The sequence below is a fragment of the Acipenser ruthenus genome, chromosome 12 (genome assembly GCF_902713425.1).
Source record: "Acipenser ruthenus chromosome 12, fAciRut3.2 maternal haplotype, whole genome shotgun sequence".
Taxonomy (NCBI): domain Eukaryota; kingdom Metazoa; phylum Chordata; class Actinopteri; order Acipenseriformes; family Acipenseridae; genus Acipenser; species Acipenser ruthenus.
The window spans coordinates 17131882-17154465 of NC_081200.1; the positions used below are offsets into that span (position 1 = coordinate 17131882).

The 22584-nt window shown below is 36.7% G+C and overlaps 1 protein-coding gene across 6 annotated transcripts in view; it reads right to left on the reverse strand.

Moving 5' to 3' along the window:
- LOC117417012 (FERM, ARHGEF and pleckstrin domain-containing protein 2-like) overlaps positions 1 to 13937 on the reverse strand; it is a 97736-nt gene extending 83799 nt beyond the window's left edge. For all 6 annotated transcript variants that reach the window (XR_009330697.1, XR_004546670.2, XM_059034617.1 and 3 more), the window contains exons 1-2: positions 13799 to 13937; positions 12042 to 12273 (exon numbers count right to left, since the gene is read on the reverse strand). Coding sequence is in view for 4 of the 6 variants with exons in the window: in XM_059034617.1 (XP_058890600.1) it covers positions 12042 to 12248 (207 nt within the window). In the remaining 2 variants the exon portion in view is untranslated. The remainder of the gene's footprint in view (positions 1 to 12041; positions 12274 to 13798) is intronic.
- Positions 13938 to 22584: the final 8647 nt, after the last annotated feature.

Sequence of the window (22584 nt, forward strand, 5' to 3'; positions counted from 1 at the left end):
TTCTGATTGCCTTTCTTCGATGAACATTAAGCAGCATTGTGCTTGAGAAGCATTTCACACAAATAGTATTTGAAAATATTTGCCTGTTATGTCCATGCTGCAGTACATGTATTGATCGTTCCACACTAAAGCCATCATAAATAAAACACTGACAGATTACTGAATGATCGCTCGTGGTATATGTTTTTTTATTCGCCTTAGGAGGGTGTCCTTGCATAAACCATTTCACCCCTGTTGTGGCTTGTGGTTTACTGAGACATCGTCCTGTGGTGAATAAAAAACAGATACCACGAACGATCAGTCATCTAACAGTGGTCAGCTTAAAATACAGAGTTAGGCAAACTATTTATAACTGAGCCAGTCCACACAAACCAGTGTGAATGAGTTTAGGATTAGTTTTAAGCTATAGAATTGGTCAAACCTCCCAAATGAGCCAGGGCACAAGCTTGAGCAGACACCACAACATTTCTGGAGAGATTGTGTTCATTTATATTTTAGAAAAAAACAAAAAAACTTGCAAACTGAAAATTAACAAAACGTGGCTATTTGAAAAAATTCACATTTGCATTCAGTGACACCTCGAATGCAAGATATTTAGGATAGTACACAGCAGTCAAATTACATTAAAAAATAACTTGCTGTACAGTGTACAAACTATATTTGTACACTGTACAGCAACCTCAGTACATACAAAATAGCTATATTTATGAGCTTACCAAAATCTTCCTTACCATTAGACCACATTGCCTCTTGCTGGCATTCTAAAAACTACAGCCATTGGGCTACAGTGACAAAAGTGAAAATACAAATTTAACAACCAGGTGACACTGCCTGATCCCAATACACCAGCTCTTAAACAAGAACCTGTGCTTTATGTTCCTTGAGTCAACCAACTATGCTGTTTGTTTACTAACCCTCCTTGAAGCTCCTTCCACTACCTCCTGGAGTTCAGAAGCCCCCCAGCCTCACATTCCCTTTTTATTTCAGAACAGTAAAATGCAGGATTGGTCATAGCACTGTTCCAAATCCTTGATAAAGGATCCTGTGTTTCCAATCCTGTCTCCCTGCCAGGGAAAGCAGGAGTCAGGGCTTTTTCAAACTCAGGGAGGGACCTGCTTCTAATAAAGCTGAACAAAAAGCAAAACACCCCTTCTCACAAATTGGTTAAATGCTCAAAGTCAAGGTTACAGGCCAAAAGCACTGACTCAATAAAAGATTCCTTATGGGTCATTCCAGCAAAAATGGACAATGACTTGCATCAATTAAATATCTTGGAAAGCTTATGAAACACATTTTTAAATGCAAACCATGGTTATTTCAGCCACAGAGGGTCACCTCCACAAGACAAATATTAGGTCAGCAAAATTGGCATTCACCACCTTCAGACTGGAAATGTTTAAACTTTAACAAATGGAACTAAAAATCCCAAACAGCATAGTATTTTATTAAATGTTTAACCAAAAATGTCCTATTTTATAGAGATCTTGCATTCATCTGTCATTTATAGTATGTCTATCATGATTAAAGTGTACTGTTATTGATTACTTTTAAATCATTATAAAAGAAAACCAAAAGTAAAAAAGACAAATACTAAATCAATGTACTTTATGACCGATGGTTTAAACCCTAAAATGACCAATTTACAGACGGATCAATTTTAAATCTATTGAATGCAGATTTACAGCTTTACTTCAGACACATACTAACCATGCAGGGTAGGAGCTACACAGACCTTTGCATGCACACAATACCTACCCTGGAACTCTAAATGTGGTTTAGGTATCATCTACCTGACCAGCTTGAATGAGCCTTATAAAAATAGGAGGGCCAAAGATTTGTGTTCCCTTAAAAAAAAAAAAAAAAAAAAAAAAGAAAAAAGAAAAAAGCTAAAATCTAAATATTTAAAAAAATGTGGGTTTTATGCTTGAGAAGCTATGTGAAAGTGTACTACAGTGTTGATAGCTTACATTTTAAACGTTAGCCAAGACTTAAACATTTAGAATTTTGCTAAAATTTTTAACCAAAATATGAAGGCCAAATACAGGTGTTTAAATAGTAGTGTACGCCAATTATTTACATAGGCAGTGTACTGTGTAGGTCAATGAATGAGCACATCTTAGACAGTCTTATACAAAAATACAGTACATTTATAAAAAAAAAAAAGTAATGGAGGGCTTCTCCGATTGGTTACAATAAAATAAAATGAAAAACAAACCAGAAAAAAGGAGCACTGTTCCCAATAGCTCACATTTGTTGTGAATGGGAAAAACACACAACAGTATGTTTGCTCAATTCAATACTGTGTACAAGTGTGTCATACATTAACATTTACTTGCATATTAAAATGTTAAACCAGGAACAAAATGATTCACATTCTCCATAACCGACTCATTTTAAACAGCAGGAAATCCTGGCTGCTGTAGCAATTTCCTTATTACTTCCTATAGGGCGATAGATCTACTGCTTATCAAACCATTCTTTTCTTTTTCTGGCTCAATGATATTCTCTCGCATTAGAACAGATTTCTAAGGATTCTAATGATGCAATTCTATGCTTAATTAAAATGTTGAAGCCTACTGGAGAAAACGGTGGTAATCTGGAATAGGGGCCCCTGGCAATTGGCAATTTCATTTTATTTTATTTTACACATTATGGAAATATGGACATTTTTCAATGTTTGATATGAACATTAATAAATAAAAGACTGACTGAACTGTAAAGCCTGTGTTGTACTATGCTTTGTGGGTGAAAGCCAGTTTGTGCTTTATAAATGAAATGATAGAATTTTTAGGTAAATGAAGGAAATGTCTTGCACTAGCAAATTCTTACCAATGTAAATAGCTATGAGGAAGAGGGGCTTTAAGATATGAAGCAAAACTTAAATTAGTTTGTTCATTTGGCATAGAAAACCACCTGGGTGTGTTAATATTTGCATTACTACTATAGTACACTTCATGTACAAACAATTTTGGTAAAAAAAAAAAAATTAAAAAAAATAACATTGTTATACAATGACATTAGAAATGCGTGTAGCAAAGAAGCAGCTAATGGGAGATTTCAACTTCCCCCATATAACATGGGAAAACCCAATGGGGAGCACGACGGACAAAATTGAAATGGTGGAAATGACAAATGACTGCTTCCTAACGCAATTTGTCAAGGCACCGACTAGAGAGGAGGCATGCCTTGATTTACTTTTCAAATAACGAAGACAGAATAACTAAAACAGAGGTCAGAGAACCATTGGCACTCAGACCACAACATGGTCTCATTTGAAGTGATTTTTAAAACCCAAAAAGTAATGACTAAAGCTAAGGTTTGCAATTTTAGAAAAGCAAACTATGAAGGTATGAAAAAGAGACTAACAGAAGTAGATTGGAGTAAAAGAGAAAACATCCACAGAAAAAGGGTGGCTGTTTTTTTAAAAAAATGTAGTACTAGAGGCGCAAAACAATTACATCCCAAAAATAGACAAATCTAAATCTAAAACAAAATGGCCAAAATGGTTTAATAGATCAATTAAATATATTTCAGCAAAAAAGGCACTTTACAGAGCGTTTAAAAGGGACCAAAAACAAAAGCACACAGACAGAGTACTTGGAACTACAAATGCAAGTCAAAAAGGAAGTTAGAAAGGCCAAGAGAGATAGAAATTAACATTGCTAAGGGGGCTAAAACCAATAACAAAAATGTTTTTCCAATATTATAACGCAAGAGAACATTCAAAGAGGAGGTTCAATGTCCAAGAGATACAAATGGCAAAATCACTGACGAAGAAAAAAAAAAAAGCAAATATTAAATGATTACTTTTCACAAGTTTTTACAAAGGAGGATACGGACAGCATGCCCCACGTCAACCTGTTCCTATCCACTTAAAGGGACTAGGAGGTCTTAAAATAAACAAATCCCCTGGGCCGGATGAGATCCTCCCAATAGTACTCAAAGAAATGAAAGAAGTTATTTACAAACCGCTAACCACTTGACACAGGGGTTGTACTGACAGGCTGAAGAATTGCAAATGTAATACCGATCCACAAAAAGGGAGGCAAAACTGAAACACTGAACTACAGACCAATAAGCCTGACTTCTATTATATGGAAACTATAATAAGATCCAAAATAGAAAATTACCTATATGGTAACAGTATCCTGGGAGACAGTCAACATGGTTTTAGGAAAGGGAGATTGTGTCTAACTAACCTGCTTGATTTTTTTGAGGATGCAACATTGGCAATGGATAATTGCAAAGCATGTGACACGGTTTATTTTGATTTCCAGAAAGCTTTTGACAAAGTCCTGCATAAAAGACAAACTGAATGCAGTAGGGATTCAAGGAAATGCATGCACATGGATTAGGGAGTGGTTAACATGTAAAAAACAGAAAGTACTGATTAGAGGAGAAACCTCAAAATGGAGCACGGTAACCAGTGGAGTACCACAGGGAACAGTATTAGGTCCTCTGCTATTCCTAATCTACATTAATGATTTAGATTTGGGTATAGTAAGCAAACTTGTTAAATTTGCAGATGACACAACAATAGGTATACGTTGGCAAACACTGTTGCAGCAGAAATGGTCATTCAAAATGATCTAGACAGCATTCAGAACCGGGCAGACACATGGCAAATTACATTTAAGAGAAAAGTGTAAGGTACTGCACGCAGGCAATAAAAATGTGCATTACAAATATAATATGGGAGATACTGAAATTGAAGAAGGAATCTATGAAAAAGACCTAGGATTTTGTTGACTCAGAAACATTTTCATCTAGACAATGTGGGGAAGCTATAAAAAAGGCCAACAAGATGCTAGGATATATTGTGAAAAGTATTGAATTTAAATCAAGGGAAGTAATGTTAAAACTTTACAATGCATTAGTAAGAACTCATCTAGAATACTGTGTTCAGTTCTGGTCACCTCGTTACAAAAAGGATATTGCTGCTCTAGAAAGAATGCAAAGAAGAGCGACCAGAATTATCCCGGGTTTAAAATGCATGTCATATGCAGACAGGCTAAAAGAATTTAATCTATTCAGTCTTGAACAAAGAAGACTACGAGGTGATCTGATTCAAGCATTCAAAATCCTAAAAGGTATAGACAATGTCGACAAAGGGGACTTTTTTTTTTACCTGAAAAAAGAAACAAGGACCAGTGGTCACAAATGGAGATTAGATAAAGGGGCATTCAGAACAGAAAACAGGAGGCACTTTTTTACACAGAGAATTGTGAGGGTCTGGAACCAACTCCCCAGTAATGTTGTTGAAGCTGACACCGTGGGATCCTTCAAGAAGCTGCTTGATGAGATTCTGGGATCAATAAGCTACTAATAATCAAACGAGCAAAGACTGGCCGAATGGTCTCCTCTCGTTTGTAAACTTCCTTATGTTCTAACTTACAACCTACAAACTAAATCATTCTCTAAAGAGAAAACATCTATTTTCAATGTAGGGGTTTAATAGTACTCGGTATACCAGTAATACATACCGTCAGGTCCACTTGAAGGGTACTGTTGTGCTAACAGCATTATACTACACTTGAGAAAATGGCAGAAATTGCACAGCAACACTCATGGTCCTACAAGGTCTACACTAAAAATCAAAGCAGCAAAATTGCATAAGATGGGTTCCCTATTTGCCATTCAAGAAAATATGGATAAACACAGAAGCTTTCCACCAAGTCTGTGACACACCTTGCAACACCCAGTATCATCTTGCAGTTTCTCATCAAAACAAACTAGAAATTAAGATTTTGGGGGTCATCTTTGATCCTGATCTACCATTTGAGACTCATATTAGGGAAGTTAGTAAAGTACCTTTTTTACCATTTGATAAATAGCCAAACTTAATTATTTCTGTAACTGGTGACAAGAGACTAACGCCTTTGTTTCATCTAGAATTGTTTATTGTAATGCACTTTTTTCTGGTGTCCCAAAACATGTGGTATATCCCGCTTGCAGCTTGTTCAGAATACCACCGCTAGAATTCTGACTAAAACCAGGAAAAGTGAACATATTACCTCCGTTTTGGCCTCTACACTGGCTCCCTGTGCAGTATAGAATTGATTAAAGATTTTGCTGTTAACTTACAAGGCCCTGAATGGATTAGTACCCAGTTATTTGCAGGAATTACTGACCCCGTATCTTCCAAACCACAATTTGAGATCACAGGATGCGGGGCTGCTGGTTATTCCTAGGGTCAACAAAAGCAACACGGGAGGTAGGGCTTTTTCTTGTAGAGCTCCTAAATTATTGAATGTTGTGCCTTCGTTTGTCAGGGAAGCTGGGACCGTTACAGTTGAAGTCAAGACTAAAAACGCACTTATAAAAAGGCTCTTATCTTAGTGGGTTTTAATGTATCTTTAAAATTGCTACTTTTGTATTATGTGTATACTGTTATTTAAATGGTCTGACTGTGGCAGGTGGATGTCTGAAATGCTATACAAATGTATTGTGGTTTGTTCTTTTTTTCTGCAATGTACTGTCCAGTGCTTTGAGATACTTTTGTATAAAAACCGCTATACAAAATGCAATAAATAAATACATCTATATCTACTATACTGTTGTCATGAAGAAGTTAAATAAAAAAATGACCTTGCAGTTCACATTGTTTAAACTAAATGCAAAAGACTATTCGTATACACCATCTGCAGGGACAGCAGTCTGGACAATTAAAAATAAACAAACAAAATAAAAACTGTTGACTAACTGTTTTGACTAACTTACTGTCAAATCGGTTTTAACCCTTCATGTTATGCAGCTTAGTGGTGCACAGAAAAGACAGACTACACAGATTCAGAGGAAACGAAATAGATGCTACCCATTAAGACATTTCCTTGGCCATCAGATATATGGTGGAGTTTATTTAGATGATGAGGGTTAAATTAGAAGCCAAGGGCTGCAGGCAATTCAACTCAATTCAGGGTGCAGTCAGCTGTATTTTTCACCACTAAGCCAATGACTGGGTAGGAGCAGACTGAGAGGAGACAAAGTGATTTCCACATGCACTTCTTGCCAGCCCTGCATGGCAATGATCCCAAGCAGAACATTTTGCACAGCCCATTTATGGAGTGCAACCTCCAAATCTTGTCTGAACAGCCTATTTAAATCAAGCAAGTGCGAAAGCACTGGGCACAGTGAACCAGAATTTGAAAAGAAAGTTTATATAAATATAGTAATTTTAAATTTAAGACTAGTTTAAAAATGACCATGGTCATTGGTCATTCCTATTTTTTTTTTTTTTTTTTTTTTTTTTGCATCGCTTCAGTGTCACATCACAGGCAGTGTGAACGGCTCGTATCAAAAATACACTTTTTTTTTTGTCGTGGTTCAGTGTGTCGTACAGCACATTCTCTTTTCACATCGTGTCCGGTGCGTCTATGTTCCCGCTAGCTGCTCGCCACAAGTGAAATGTTTTCCTGTGTGGCTCAATTAATTTTCACCAAGTTCGCCACGGTGCCAAAGGATTTGAAAAATGCAATTGTGTAGGACTATGCTAGCATGATTACTTTGAATGTGTGCTGCCTGGTAGATGAATCAATGTAGAGAGTTTTGTTTAATTTCATTTCGCCCAACAAAAGCAATTTAGCTTGATTACGTAACATACGCGCAAACATTGTTTGGCGGGACAGAGGTTCTGATTAGAAACAAAAATACGACTACTACAGTCAGTTGCTGTTTGCTATCTCTTTAAAATATTCTGAAATGACAGGATGGTTTCAAGAAGATTCAGAAGAGGAACAATTAAGAATAAACACATTTATTATTTTAAAAAGAAGGATTCGTCTCACTACGATTGAGTTTTAATGTTCGAATCAGTGCAATATTACTGTCAGTAGTCCCAGGTGAAAAAACATGGTAAAAAAAAACTTTAAAATAGTCATGGCAGTACAATCCTATTTAATATTGCAAGCTAGTGTAAATAGAGCTGCTGCTGGTCAGGGAGGCATTTATATTAACATACACTTATCGCTTTACCGTTCTGCAGTGGAAAGAAACCCACAACACCGCCAAAATATCGTAAAGGTGCAGCACATGAATATATTCATAATTTAGGAAATCTGCAATCTGCAAGCACGTTTTTTTCACATGGGACTAAGTTTGGCACTGATTAAATGGGAATCTGAGTTACAGTACACTTTAAATATTGTTTATGTGTAAATAAAGGGTAGGCATTTAAATATCTACGTGTTTTCAAATAACACACTTTTGTCTTGCTGAAACAGTAAGTTTATAACCAGTTTATGCAAAATGTTTACCAATAAATGCTGTAAAATTGTGTTATTTTAGACAGTACCTACATCAGTTATTTTATGCACAGAATATGATTTTATTGAGCCTAATTTTATACTTCCAACTATCAAATTGGTGCTCAAAAGGCCTTGTTTCTTACAGGAAATATTTTGTTAGGATAACCCTGCCAAACAATTCAATTTTGGAAGCATAATACTGATTCATAATGAAACTCTTCATTTAGTTTCCATAATATTGTAATGTATGGTAGTGCTTCCAAATTGTTATAGTTGGATCTGAGACTAGGCATTTGTGTTTGTATTCATGTAGCAGTTCATGGGGTTGTCGTAGGCTTTTTTGGTTTCTATACTTATCTTCCCTAACAGTGGCTCGGTGCATTTGAAATTACTCAACTGCAAAATGAACAAGACACATTATTTAAGTGCATGATACATTGATACATTGAGGAATACATAGGGGCTACAATCTGACAATTTTAATCCCAGTAACCACTAGTGCTTTCCAGTCCCCACCACTAACCTTGTCTTCAGACAAAAGACGAAGTCCTCACCTCGACAATAGCTCAGCTCAGTCCTCAGACATCCAAAGTCAGATCATTTCTTTAAACAAGCGTCCAAACCATTTTCACTTAACCACTTAAAGTTGACAGGTTAAAGCCAAGCAAAACCATGCTACAATGTAGACGACTTGTAAAACAGTATCATGGCAGCTTTTCCTACAGAACACAGAGCTTCCTCCATATTTCTCATGCTGTTTCTGCCTTTTCTCACCATTAACATCCACCTCTGCCATTAACACTTTGCGGTCCATTGTCAGACCTGGTCCGACATTGCAATTATTCCTATCAGGTCCATTGTCGTCATTATAGAAACGCAAAAAACGGGTTTTAGACGTTTTTTCTCCGGAAAAAGCCGAGAAAACCATTTAATGGCCGAGTGGGAACGACAGGAGCCGAGACAAGTCGGGAAAAAAATAAATAAATAAAAGGCGTATCTCATGATTAGTCATACATGGCCCAGGTATCAGATAACGGGGCGGTCATAAGTAAACAAGCTGGCTGATAGTGCGTCAGCGCACAGAGAACACGGACATTTGCAGAGCTTTTTTGAGATGTTATAGTAATAAAATATTGAATTGGATCGCATTATTGATGAGTTTGGTGATAAAACAAGTGATCAGGAGGTGATTGATCGGTATGTACGACTTATTATTATTATTTATTTCTTACATAGGTGAAAGCTATAGCGAACGAAAGGGTGGGGCGGGGCTGGAGATGCCTAGTGAGTGCTTTGTTGTTATGCAGGGCCTTTTAAACCCGTTTGACTGAAAAAAAATACTTTGAAACAGCGCGTCTAAAATTAACTGCGCGTGTGAAAATGCCTGACGCGCATTTAATAAATGGACCGCGAAGGGTTAACATCAGAGATGAAAGTGAGGAAAAGTAAAAAGAAAAAGCTGAGAAGTGGCAGGAATCTGGGACCCACTGCCGTGTTGGATTTTTTTGCTCAGGAACCGAACTTAAATGAAGTTAAGGTTCAGATTACACCTGAAAATTAGAATGTATACCAAATAACAGAACTTTAACTGCTAGTTTCACAAACCCAGAGATGCCAATACTTGAGAGGTGAACAAAACAGCACCTGCCAAGCAAAATTAGGTGAATGTTTATTTATTTATTTATTTATTTTTTGACAAGTCAGGGTGGTAAAATAGGATCTGTGAAACTTGATGCAAGTATCCAGTCATATAAAGTTGAGGTAAAACATATATTTAGTTTCAATTAGAATCTATTTTTTCTTACCTGTGAACAAGGGCTGAAATAAATGTTGTACAGTCTTTTCTTTTGAATCTCAAATGCAACTTGTTTACATCAGAAAGTCACTCTCTTAATTGTTAAAGATAAAAAAAGAACTACGTAGCCTACACTTTTTTGAGCTTTTCATCCACTTGTTTGGGCCTATTTGCAATACTAAGCATTCAATATTGTAAAGGTTTATTTTAAGCACAAAGTTGACATTTTCTGCTTCATTTTATGTTACCATGGGAAAAAAATATATAAGAAAATAGTGCTAATAAAAACAAGCACCAATTGCTAATGTCATGTAAGTTTAATACAACTTAACAAGGGTCAGTGTACAACTTAAAAATAAATTAATTAATTAATTAACGTTCTGTTAATAAAATAAAGTTTAAAATTGTCTCTTGATTTTACATGCTGTCTTCTATGGGAATCAAATGTCTGGCAACTTCTTGTTTTTCAAAAGATGTTTGTTTAAACATGGGGTCCATGTTTGTCTCCATCAACATCAGGTCACAAAGAAAATGCACACGACAAGCTGTAGTTGCTGTGACGAGTATTTATTCTGTCTACATGTTTTCTACAGAGAATATGGCTTTCCAACGTCTTGTATCCTCTTGATCCATCAGGGTTTCACATAAGTGGTACGCAGGTACGCATGCGGACCAATGAAAAAACTGCGGACTTAGTTATTGTTGTATAAGATGCAAGCGTACCATCAGTATATTTAACAGGAAAGCATTTACAAGAGACGCAGTGCTCACAGTTTGAAGGTGAGCTATACATGCCTAATTTATGGATTACTCCAGGAGAGTGGCAGTCTACAGGCTTTGCCAACAATGTTCGTGATCACCCCTCCCCCACCCCCTCCCTGTCGTTTGCTCCACAAATTAACCAGAAAAAAAAAAGGATAAATATATCTTATTTTTTGCCAGCACTTCCTTCCGTTCCATTATATTTGCTGTTTTCTGCAATGTGGACTGTAGCACTGCACCCTAACTGTTTAATTCACTGTACTTGTTTGTGGACCAATGAAATAGCAACTTGCCAAGACAGCTGTCTGCAAGCACCAATGGGGTACGTAATGTAAAAACTAACTAAATTCTGAATTCTGACTTGACTCTCCACCGAGTACTGTCTCCCACTGAAACGCCCACAAAACAAAATAATTTATCTTCATCCAGTGGCCATATAGGAAACCAAAACGTATTTAACAAGCGTCATCACTGTTCTTCTGGGTAATGTAGTTTAGAAACCAATTTCGATCTGGTGAACATTCTACCTGTTTAAGGTCTGACTGACATAACGTGACTTTTGGCTTGTATAGCAGGACAAATATCCACCAAAAGTACACCGTATTAAACCTTTCTAAATAGCTGAGAATCTGAAGATTAAGAGAATCACTCTATGATGAAATATACCCTATGATTACCTAGTTTGAATAGAAAAAAATAAGTTAAAATGTACTCAAATTAATTTCTTTAGAAATATGTCTCCAGAAGTGTAATTTAGTAAATCTCCTACCTAAGTCTGACGTAGTTTGAATCTTTAGTTTAATTATTTTTGTTTGTGTCATGCACAAGTTAGATGGGCTCGGTTTTGTTTGGACTGAATTATATTTTCTTTATTTGATTGCCTGAAGCAAAACTTATTAATCACTAATTGGTTGTGTTCATTCTTTAACAAAAGCAAAATCCTAAAAAGTGATATTCTATTTGTGAGTGTGTTTTGCGGGACAGTGAGGGGTTGAGCAGATTTTTAAAAAGGACAAGTAGATTTTCTAGCATTTTGTCCCCTGTACAATAATCTTTATTTTATTTATTTTTAATTGCACACCCCTGTTGGATACTACAAGAAAACAGTTACAACAGCAGAGATAGGCCTACCCCCCCCCCCCCCCGCTAACAAATTATTATTTCTATCAATATTACTCCTAGTCTCAGGCTCATCTGAATGAATATGACAAATCTTGCAAACAAAAACAACAAGCACTCACCTCCATTTCATAGACCTCCTGAGTTTCATCCAGTGCCTCCACTCTGATCTGTAGCCCATTCCCGGAGCTTGGGTCCCTGGCAGAGTTGGCCAAAGCAGTTGACAGACTTTGGCCAGGCTCCAGGGTTCTGACCGCCACATTGGCATTGACCCCAAGTCGTGTTCCTGGGGTCTGCAGGGGACGGTAGGAGCCCTCAATCTCACCCATCACTCACCCAAGGGTAACAGAAACCCTGCCAAGCAAGAAGAGACATAATCAGTGCCTACATAGCTATCAGATACTACCTTGATAAATATTTGCACATTAAATTATTTTCTATTGCGCCAAAGAGACAGAATATGACAAACAGTATCATCTGAAACTTTTTTCACATGCCTCATGCCTGCCCTTGTGGCTGTTTCACCATTGCAAAGTTTGACGAGGCCAAATGTAAATCTTATTAGTATGAAAAAAATGAAACCAACTTCGCACAAAATAAATAAATACAGACCCTATGACAGTAAAGTTGCAATAACAAACCAAAAGAAATAATTTGTAATGAATGTTAACCAGCTTTAACTTCCTCCTTCCTTATTCATGCATTATACCGTTTATTAAAGTTAGCAGCTGGCCGTTTTTCATTACATTTCTTGATTCCTAAGTATAGGCCTAGTAGTTCTCAAGCCCGAGTTCTCAAAATAAGAAACCTGTAACTTGGCACAATTAAATAAACCCAGGCAGGCAGACCAAGGGTTTCTTCGGAACATGGGCACATTCTGCATGCTATAAATTTACTACACATCTACATTCTTTCACTCAATCGACAAATCTAATTCCAGTGTTAGAGAAGTTTTTTCGAAATTAAAGTTCTGTTTGACATTCCACTTGATTCTTTGTAACTAATTAATTTGTCGTACATAACATAAAATATACCAAATCACCTATGATGTATCGAACCTAAATCCCCCCTCCCCCAAACAAAACAAAAAAACGAAATGTTTATTTTGTCTCTGTAGTTTAATAATAAGCTAAAGTCTTAAGATAGTAAAAGTGAAAAGCAAAGCATATCTGACTAATTTGGAATAACTAATTGTACCTCCTGACTTTACAAAGTACAGAAATGGTAAACGATTAAGAACGAACTGCATACGTCTGTCTTCAATCCAACTGACGAGGTGTTTTCTTGTTTATATAAACACCAAGATAAACAGACTAGTTCGGAAAACATAAACAACAACAACGAAAGAGACTTATCAAAACAATTACGTATATTTTGTATAAATTGTTCCCGTCATTGACGTTTTATTATTATCGACTTCAAACTTCGATAACATATGATAAACACAAAAATACTTAAAAAAAAAAAAAAAATAAATAAATAAAGAAAACGATAAAAACAAACAACCAAAAAAAAAACAAACAAACTTGTTTTTGATAACTTTTTCTTTCCACTTTTTCCCCGTGATGGACAACGCTTACCGGCGGCATACCGCACGGTCTTGCTTTAAAAACAAAAACATAATATACAATTCAGCAAAAACATTTAATTTCAATTAACATAAAAAGTGCCTTCCAAAGACAAATAAAAAATAAAAACTTACTGAATTGATAACAAAACCGTTAATTTTTTTTTTTTTTTTTTTTACTAGTTGAGGATTTTTTGCAAACCTCTCTTTCAAACCTTCAGAAAACGCAGTAAGCACCAAGAATGAAGAATATATACCTTCCTTGAGGAATGTAATGTATACAATTTTAAAATAAATTCGCATTATTTCTACCTGGATTTCAGCTGCTTTTGCCTGGAACTCCTCCGCGAAATACTCAGACGGCCATCGCAAACCTACTCCGAGCCACTTCACACTCTCATTGGCCGGAACTAACACCCTCCCCATCTCCCATTGGTCAAATAACAGAACCAGTTTGGCCTGCGCTTTACCTGTACACGATTTTCGTTGGTTGTAACTACGAGACCAAATATCTCCGATTGGTTAGATGTTGAGTGTCTCTGAAATGTTGATTTGTTAGATTTATGATGACTGCAGACTAAAGTGCGTTTGTTTGGATTGGTGCAGGTTGACCTTAAAGTTGCAACGTAGTCCCCTTTTTATATGTGATTATGTAAATGTACTGTTTCATGATTATATTGGATCTGATAGCGTGCATTTACAACCACAGAAAGTGGTGAGCGTATGGAATCAATTACCAAGGCAGGCTGTTGATGCTGAATCATTGGGATCCCAGGGCCGCTAGACGAAATTCGGGGATCAATCAGCCTTACAAGGAACCGAACGACTATTGGGCCGAATGGCGTCCTCTCGGTTCGTTACTTTCAAGCACATTTAGTCGGGGATAATGTTTTATAGCTTAATGCACGATGGATATATACATTTAACTCACATGCAGCGAAAAAAAGGAATGCTTACATTTGCATATCCCGAGTACCCATCATTCTATAGTTACTGCTTTCTACCACCTTAATAAATCGAAAGCTATTTGTACTCTCCTGAGCTTTTCACTAATCAAAGTGCAGTTTCGAAGCACTGGTGAGCCCCAAACAGGGCGAAACATGTCTGCAGTTTCTGTACTTTGACATTTAAACTCGTGGCGACTTTCACGTGATTTGATTGGCTTTTGTAATGCCTATATGTCATATCCAGGTTACCCATTATATATTTTACTGCTTTCTTGTATTTACTATATAATTTACTATATAATACATGGATGAAGGCTATATTTGCATCCTGATCGAGCCATTCGAAAAAGACGTATACCGCAGTGCACGTCAAAATGGCATATTCGTCTAGAAAATTATACTTGACCTTTAAGTTAACCCATATTTGACTCCTGTGGACCCTGAGACCACAAACACAATTTTGTCTCGTTTTCAGGCACTCGACAACACCCACAATTCGTGTTTTTTAGGCACTTAACAAATCTGTCTCTGTGAAGATTTACAATCATCCTCCACCAATGGGAGCACCAAACAAGCGAGCGAGACAAATAATCTTCGACTTTGACTACGACTAAGAAAAAAATTAAAATAAATAAAAAACATACCTCATTGAAACACATTTCCCTTAAAAATACGTTATTTTTTGCAATTCATTATCTGCCCAGTTTAATTCACCGTTCCTGAATTATCAAAAAATAAATTATATTTAAGATTCTTTATTTAATTATTATTATTATTATTATTATTATTATTATTATTATTATTATTATTATTATTATTATTCATTACACTCAGTTGCAATTTGAACCTTAACACACATGTATTGTCTTTTTTATTACATATACTAATATCCATGTATTATAAAAAAAAAAAAAAAAAAAAAGAATAGTCTACTTGCAGCTAATGACCTGTTTACTGTGAAAACATTTAATTAGCGATGCTAAGGAAATATCACTGTTTTTGACTGGAATCAGTATGCTTGCCTGCCCAAGGCTCAGTGTGTGGGACGGAATAGAAAAGCCCGTACAAACAGGGTCCAGGAGAAGAAATGGACTGTGCTTCTGCAGTGCAGTGTCACGATTATTTTTCGAAGCCCGAGCCATCAGCCCTTCAAGCTTCCATTTCTGAATGAGGAGTTGTCAAATGAGATCAAGGTTTTAAAGCTCAAGCTAGAAGAGATAGACCCGAGTCAAAGTTTTGGTCTCCAAAGGTTTGCAGGCTCTGACAAGTCCATCCGATGGTACACGCGGTTAGTATTATTCACTTAATGTAAGCAAAAACTATTTTACATAATGTAGTGCACGTGCTTGCTCAAGTATGTTTATATGCACACATTTATTTGTGTACCCGGCGTTAGCTATTCTACATTCGTAGCATGCAAGTATTTACAAATGTTCACAGCAGATTTTTTTTAATGATAATGTCGTGAAACTCTACAATTTTGTATTCATTGTTATTCTTACAAAACAGGTTTGCAAGCTACAAGAATTGGAACCCTGAACTTTACAGCCAATTATTAAACAGTGAACCCTTATCCTAACAGAAAAAAGAATTAGATGAGTATGGAGAGTACTTTAATAATAATAATAATAATAATAATAATAATCTTTATTTTATATAGCACAATTTATGTAGCACATCTCAAAGCAAATCATAATTAAGTAGGCTGGAATGTCAATTCAAAATAAAATGTTTTTAAAGGTTTTTTTTTTTTTTTTTTTTTTTAATGTCAGCATTTTCAGTCTCTGATCGCCTGTGGGGGAGTGTGGCTGCAGACTGCCAGCTTCCACAATTTTATGCACCACATAAAAATACACAGACGAGAAGTAACACATGCTAACTGAAACAGTTTCAAATTCAGTCTAGCCTAGGTCAAATATTCAGAAAATTATAAGGTCCAAATAAATCTGATTAACAGCGAGCTATTGTGACATCGTTGTGATGTCAATGCTTCAGAAATAACTCAAAACACAGATAAATGTTATTGAAAATGCCAAACTGGCATTTTAGGGGTTATAATTGAATGTTGTGAATATTGATATAGTTGGTCTGTGAATAAGTTCTGAAAAAAAATAAGGCAGAGTCATAATGATGTCATCATGTCATTTTAGTGAGGGGATTATCCAAAAGAGCTGAAAAAAGTGATAAGCAGAAAAAAACATTCCTTAACAAGGTTTCTAGTAACAAAATCATTTCTACAAAGATACCTTAAAGATAACAATGTGGTTATTGTATTTGCTCAGCTCAAGCTATGACCGACTATTTCTGACAGTTGCAACTGCAAAGTTCAGTGCACTGCAATCCGGCTTTGGAACACTTGCAGTTTCGACAACCGCGTTCAGACTTGCAACCGCATTTGCTCAGCTCACTGCAAGCTTTACCTGCTTCAGGAAGAGTCATCCGGACAGGCTGCCAGTAGTTGTCTTCCATTGTCCACCCCCATTCTTCTGGCATGGGAACCTTGGGCTGAGGTTCTGTACTTGAAGTCCAAATGCCTCCCTGATAGACCACTCTCTTTATATGTCGTAGCAGGGCAATGCCAATATAATCCCTATCAATTTTGCTGTCATAATTGACACATCATCTGTAATACGGAAATGCTTTCCCACCTCAAATTCCAGTATATAATGAGCTGCAGCAACCCTGCCATTACCTGTATTTTTTGACCCATCTGTAAAAATCTTACAATAATTTTCCCAGTCATTATTTACCCATCTTGATGCCTGTTTACAAAATTCAAATCTGCCCTTCACCTTCTCTTTTTCTTTCAACAAAGATAAATTAATCAGAGGGGTTTTGAAACACCACGGAATAATATTAGAATATACTCTTTTTAATCTCACCCTTCCTATAATGTTTCCTGATCCTCAATATCTTTTGGAATTCTTACCCCAGTAGTTTTATCACATTCCTTTTTCTCTTCATTACCTCATATTCCCAACAAGGCTCAAAAATATTTTGCACAGGATTTCCATCTCCTGTATTCATTGCCTTAACCCTGTACCAAACTCAGTATTTTCCTTCTTAAATAGAGTGGCATTTCCCCACTAACTATTTGCAATGCTGAAACCGGAGATGAACATAGTGCTCCACTACATATTCAAAGAGCCCTATCACATCCAATTTTCCCAAGTCTCCTCATACCATACATCCAGAATCCAGTATAGGCCTAATCAGTGCTCTATAAATCATTAACCATGTTTTCATACTTGCTCCCCATACATTCCCCTATATACTCCTCAACAAATTCATCCTTCCTTTACATCTATTTTGTCTATCTGCTGAGTCCTTTTCATTTTCTCATCCATGACCAGAAGCTGCTTTACCGGTATAGCTAAATGCGGAAGAATGACGTGCAAGCAGCCTATAGATGGGCTTCATTGAGTCAAAGGAGAATAATTCCATCTCAGGTTACTGTGACAGTTTATAAACTAGGGTGCGTTTTCGCGTTTTGACCGCAACAGAACCATGTTAAGCGACCTTTGACCAAGAACCTGTGAATGTGACCACAATGCAAGAATGGACCCGGTCATTAAAAATGGTGGAGGTTGAAAATGTAGTCCGCAGCAGTTATGAGTATTATTGATGAACCAACAGGTTGATTATGTATATAACACTGACTAATGTCACAGATATGTCTGTCAGAAGTTCTGTACCAATACATAATGCAAAATATATCTCTAGATGTCTCTAGGCAAACATGTTAGATTGAATTGCTATGTATACGGACTATAGGTAGTTTAGTTCCAAGTGCTTTAATTGTATTTCACGCTAGTAAAGTTAAACCTATTTTTTTTTTTTTTTTATAAATTTGTGATCAACACCTACTTCGAGCAATCAATAGTTTTGAGCCTAGTGTGTGTGTGTGTATATATATATATATATATATATATATATATATATATATATATATATATATATATATATACAGACATGCTCAAATTTGTTGGTACCCCTCCACAAAAAACGAAGAATGCACAATTTTCTCTGAAATAACTTGAAACTGACAAAAGTAATTGGCATCCACCATTGTTTATTCCATATTTAATAGAAATCAGACTTTGCTTTTGATTTTTTATTCAACATAATATTGTAAATAAGAAAACAAATGAAAATGGCATGGACAATGGGACCGATAACCTAATATTTTGTTGCACAACCTTTAGAGGCGATCACTGCAATCAAACGTTTTCTGTAGCTCTCAATGAGACTTCTGCACCTGTTAACAGGTAGTTTGGCCCACTCTTCCTGAGCAAACTGCTCCAGCTATCTCAGGTTTGATGGGTGCCTTCTCCAGACTGCAGGTTTCAGCTCTTTCCATAGATGTTCGATAGGATTCAGATCAGGACTCGTAGAAGGCCACTTCAGAATAGTCCAATGTTTTGTTCTTATCCATTCTTGGGTGCTTTTAGCTGTGTGTTTTGGGTCATTATCCTGTTGGAGGACCCATGACCTGCGACTGAGACAGAGCTTTCTGACACTGGGCAATACGTTTCGCTCCAGAATGCCTTGATAGTCTTGAGATTTCATTGTGCCCTGCACAGATTCAAGGCACCCTGTGCCAGGCGCAGCAAAGCAGCCCCAAAACATAACCGAGCCTCCTCCATGTTTCACTGTAGGTATGGTGTTCTTTTCTTTGAAAGCTTCATTTCTTCGTCTGTGAACATAGAGCTGATGTGACTTGCCAAAAAGCTCCAGTTTTGACTCATCTGTCCAAAGGACATTCTCCCAGAAGGATTGTGGCTTGTCAATATGCATTTTAGCAAATTCCAGTCTGGCTTTTTTATGTTTTTCTTTCAAAAGTGGAGTCCTCCTGGGTCTTCTTCCATGGAGACCACTTTCGCTCAAAAAGCAACGGATGGTGTGATCAGAAACTGACGTACCTTCACCTTGGAGTTCAGCTTGTATCTCTTCGGCAGTTATCCTTGGTTCTTTTTCTACCATTCGCACTATCCTTCTGTTCAACCTGGGGTCGATTTTCCTCTTGCGGCCGCGCCCAGGGAGGTTGGCTACAGTTCCATGGACCTTAAACTTCTTAATAATATTTGCAACTGTTGTCACAGGAACATCAAGGTGCTTGGAGATGGTCTTGTAGCCTTTACCTTTACCATGCTTGTCTATTATTTTCTTTCTGATCTCCTCAGACAACTCTGTCCTTTGCTTTCTCTGGTCCATGTTCAGTGTGGTGCACACAATGATACCAAACAGCACAGTGACTACTTTTCTCCATTTAAATAGGCTGAATGACTGATTACAAGATTGGAGACATGTGTGATACTAATTAAAGAAACTAATTAATTTGAAATATCACTATAATCCAATTATTTATTATCTTTTCTAAGGGGTACCAACAAATGTGTCCAGGCCATTTTAGAATATCTTTGGAGAATAAGCAATAATTCATCTCTTTTCACAGCTTCTTTGCTTTATTCTATGACATACCAAAGGCATGCAAGTATACATGATAAAACAGCTTTTAATTTCATCACTTTTCAGGAGGAATGAAGCATTATTTCAATGAGCTGTAAGGGTACCAACAAATTTGAGCACGTCTGTATATATATATATATATATATATATATATATATATATATATATATATATATATATATATATTTGGATGAAGGCTATATTTGCATCCTGAGCCATTCGAAAAAAAAGTCATAATACCACAGTAGCATTGTTCGTGCTAGGCCGCACCATTGCGTCAATGCCCCCCTGAAATAAAAAAAAAATGTCCCGCTGAATTTCTCTTAACGCGCCCTACTGTGAAACACGCCCTACTGTGAAATTCATCCACTGTAAACTTATCTATTTGCTAGACAAAATATCTGTCTGATGTTTGGAGATATGGAGTGGCCTAGAAAGTGAATGGGAGAAATGTGTACTTCTGCGTACTACAGTACAGTTTATAGACAAAGTGCAGTAGATTTGTGAAACGAAAACCGCATCACTGATTTAAAAAAAAAAAAAAAGTAGCCTACGGTAACATTATAACATATGTGAAATTTGTCCAAAAAATGCTAAAAGTCGGGGTCTAAATAATTCAGTTTGTGTTAAGCACCAACTGTCAACAACATTTCGCCAGTAGGCCTATAACGGCATGATAAAAAATATATACAGAGGTTTGCAGAAGTATTCACCCCCCTGCAAAGTTTTCACATTTTGTTGGCACTTGAGCGTACTCCACGACGCTTTCAAATTAGACTTTCTATGTAGAATCTACACAAACTACTCCACACTGATAAAGTAAAAAAATGCAAATAGAATATAAAAATGTAAGATTTACAGAGAAAAACAGATTCATCTAATTTGCATAGGTATTCAACCCATTTGCTACTGCAGCCTTAAATCAGGTCAGGTGCAAATTATTTGTTTGAAAGGTCACAAAATTAGTGAAATGGTTTCAGCCTGTGTGTACTCAAAGTGGTTTAACTTGTAGATAATTTCCCTCTGGTATATAAACACTTTTTCAAGCTGCAACTCACATAGTGATCCAACAAAGCAACCATGAAGACCAAGGAGCTTTCGAAACAAGTCAGGGATAAAGTGGTAGAGAGGCACAGAGCATAGGAAGGGTACAAGAAAATTTCAAAGACGCTGATTATCCCTCTCAGCACATCAAGTCCATCATTAAGAAGTGGAAGATGCATCATACCACCCAGACACTACCCAGATCAGGCCGCCCTCCCAAACTGAGCAGCTGGGCAAGCAGGAAACTGGTACGGGATGTCACTCTGAAACCAACAATGACCTTGAGAGATCTGCAAAGTTCTGTGTCTGAGATGGGAGTCAGTGTTCACACATCAACAATAAGCCGGTCCCTACACAAAGCTGGCCTGTATGGACAGATGGCAAGAAAGAAGCCATTACTCAAAAAGCCTCATCATAAAGCACATATGGAGTTTGCGAAAAAGCCTGTAGATGATACTGCAGACCTGTTTGAGTCAGCCAAGACTGAAACTGGGGAGGAAAGTCACATTTCAGCAGGACAATGACCCAAAGCACAAAGCCAAATCCACACTGGAGTGGTTGAACAAGAAGATGTTCTTGAGTGGCCCAGTCAAAGTCCTGACTTGAATCCAATCGAAAATTTATGGCAAGACTTGAAGATCGCAGTCCATCGACGATCCCCGACAATCTTACCAGAACTGGAGCAATTTTCTGTGAAGAATGGACACAAATTTCACCATCCTACTGTGCAAAGCTAGTAGAGACCTATCCAAAAAGACTCATAGCAGTAATTGCTGCAAAAGGTGCTTCTACCAAGTACTGACTTAAGGGGCTGAATACTTATGCAACCAGTAAATTTCACTTTGTACATTTTCTTTGCAAGTTTTGCTGACTTAACCTCCTCCTCATATAACAGTGTTCAGTTTAACCACTCCAGCTTTGAATAAAAAAATGTTAGTTTGAAATACTGCATACATTATTTGTAATTCAACAAAATGTGACATTATTGGTAATGGGAGAATACTTCTGCAAACCACTGTATATAGAGTGTATGTGATTTTATACAGCACTGTATATAATACATCTTGCATTGAGAAAACACCACTGGAATCGGAATAAAGGAAATTATTATGTATTACAGTTAATGTGCAGTCACGGTTTTGGTAAGTAGCATTTTCAAAACCATATCATTATGTGCAGTATTAAAATATAGCAAATCCACAAAACCAACGAAACATACATGGGCAGCAGTGTGGAGTAGTGGTTAGGGCTTTGGACTCTTGACTGGAGGGTCATGGGTTCAATCCCTGGTAGGAGACACTGCTGCTGTCCCCTTGAGCAAGGTACTTTACCTAGATTGCTCCAGTAAAAACCCAACTGTATAAATGGGTAATTGTATGATATCTTGTAACAATTGTAAGTCGCCCTGGATAAGGGCGTCTGCTAAGAAATAAATAATAATAATAATATTGTATATTTGACATTTTATTTGTAGTGTTCTGTGTAACATGGGCCATCATTTAACCTTGAAAATAATTAAATACAGTACCTGAGGCAGATACGCATTTATCATATCAACAACACCAACGTGTGTTGTAAAAAATAAAGCAAAAATTATTTTGAAAACTATTCAAAATATTTACTTGGGACTAAGAATGA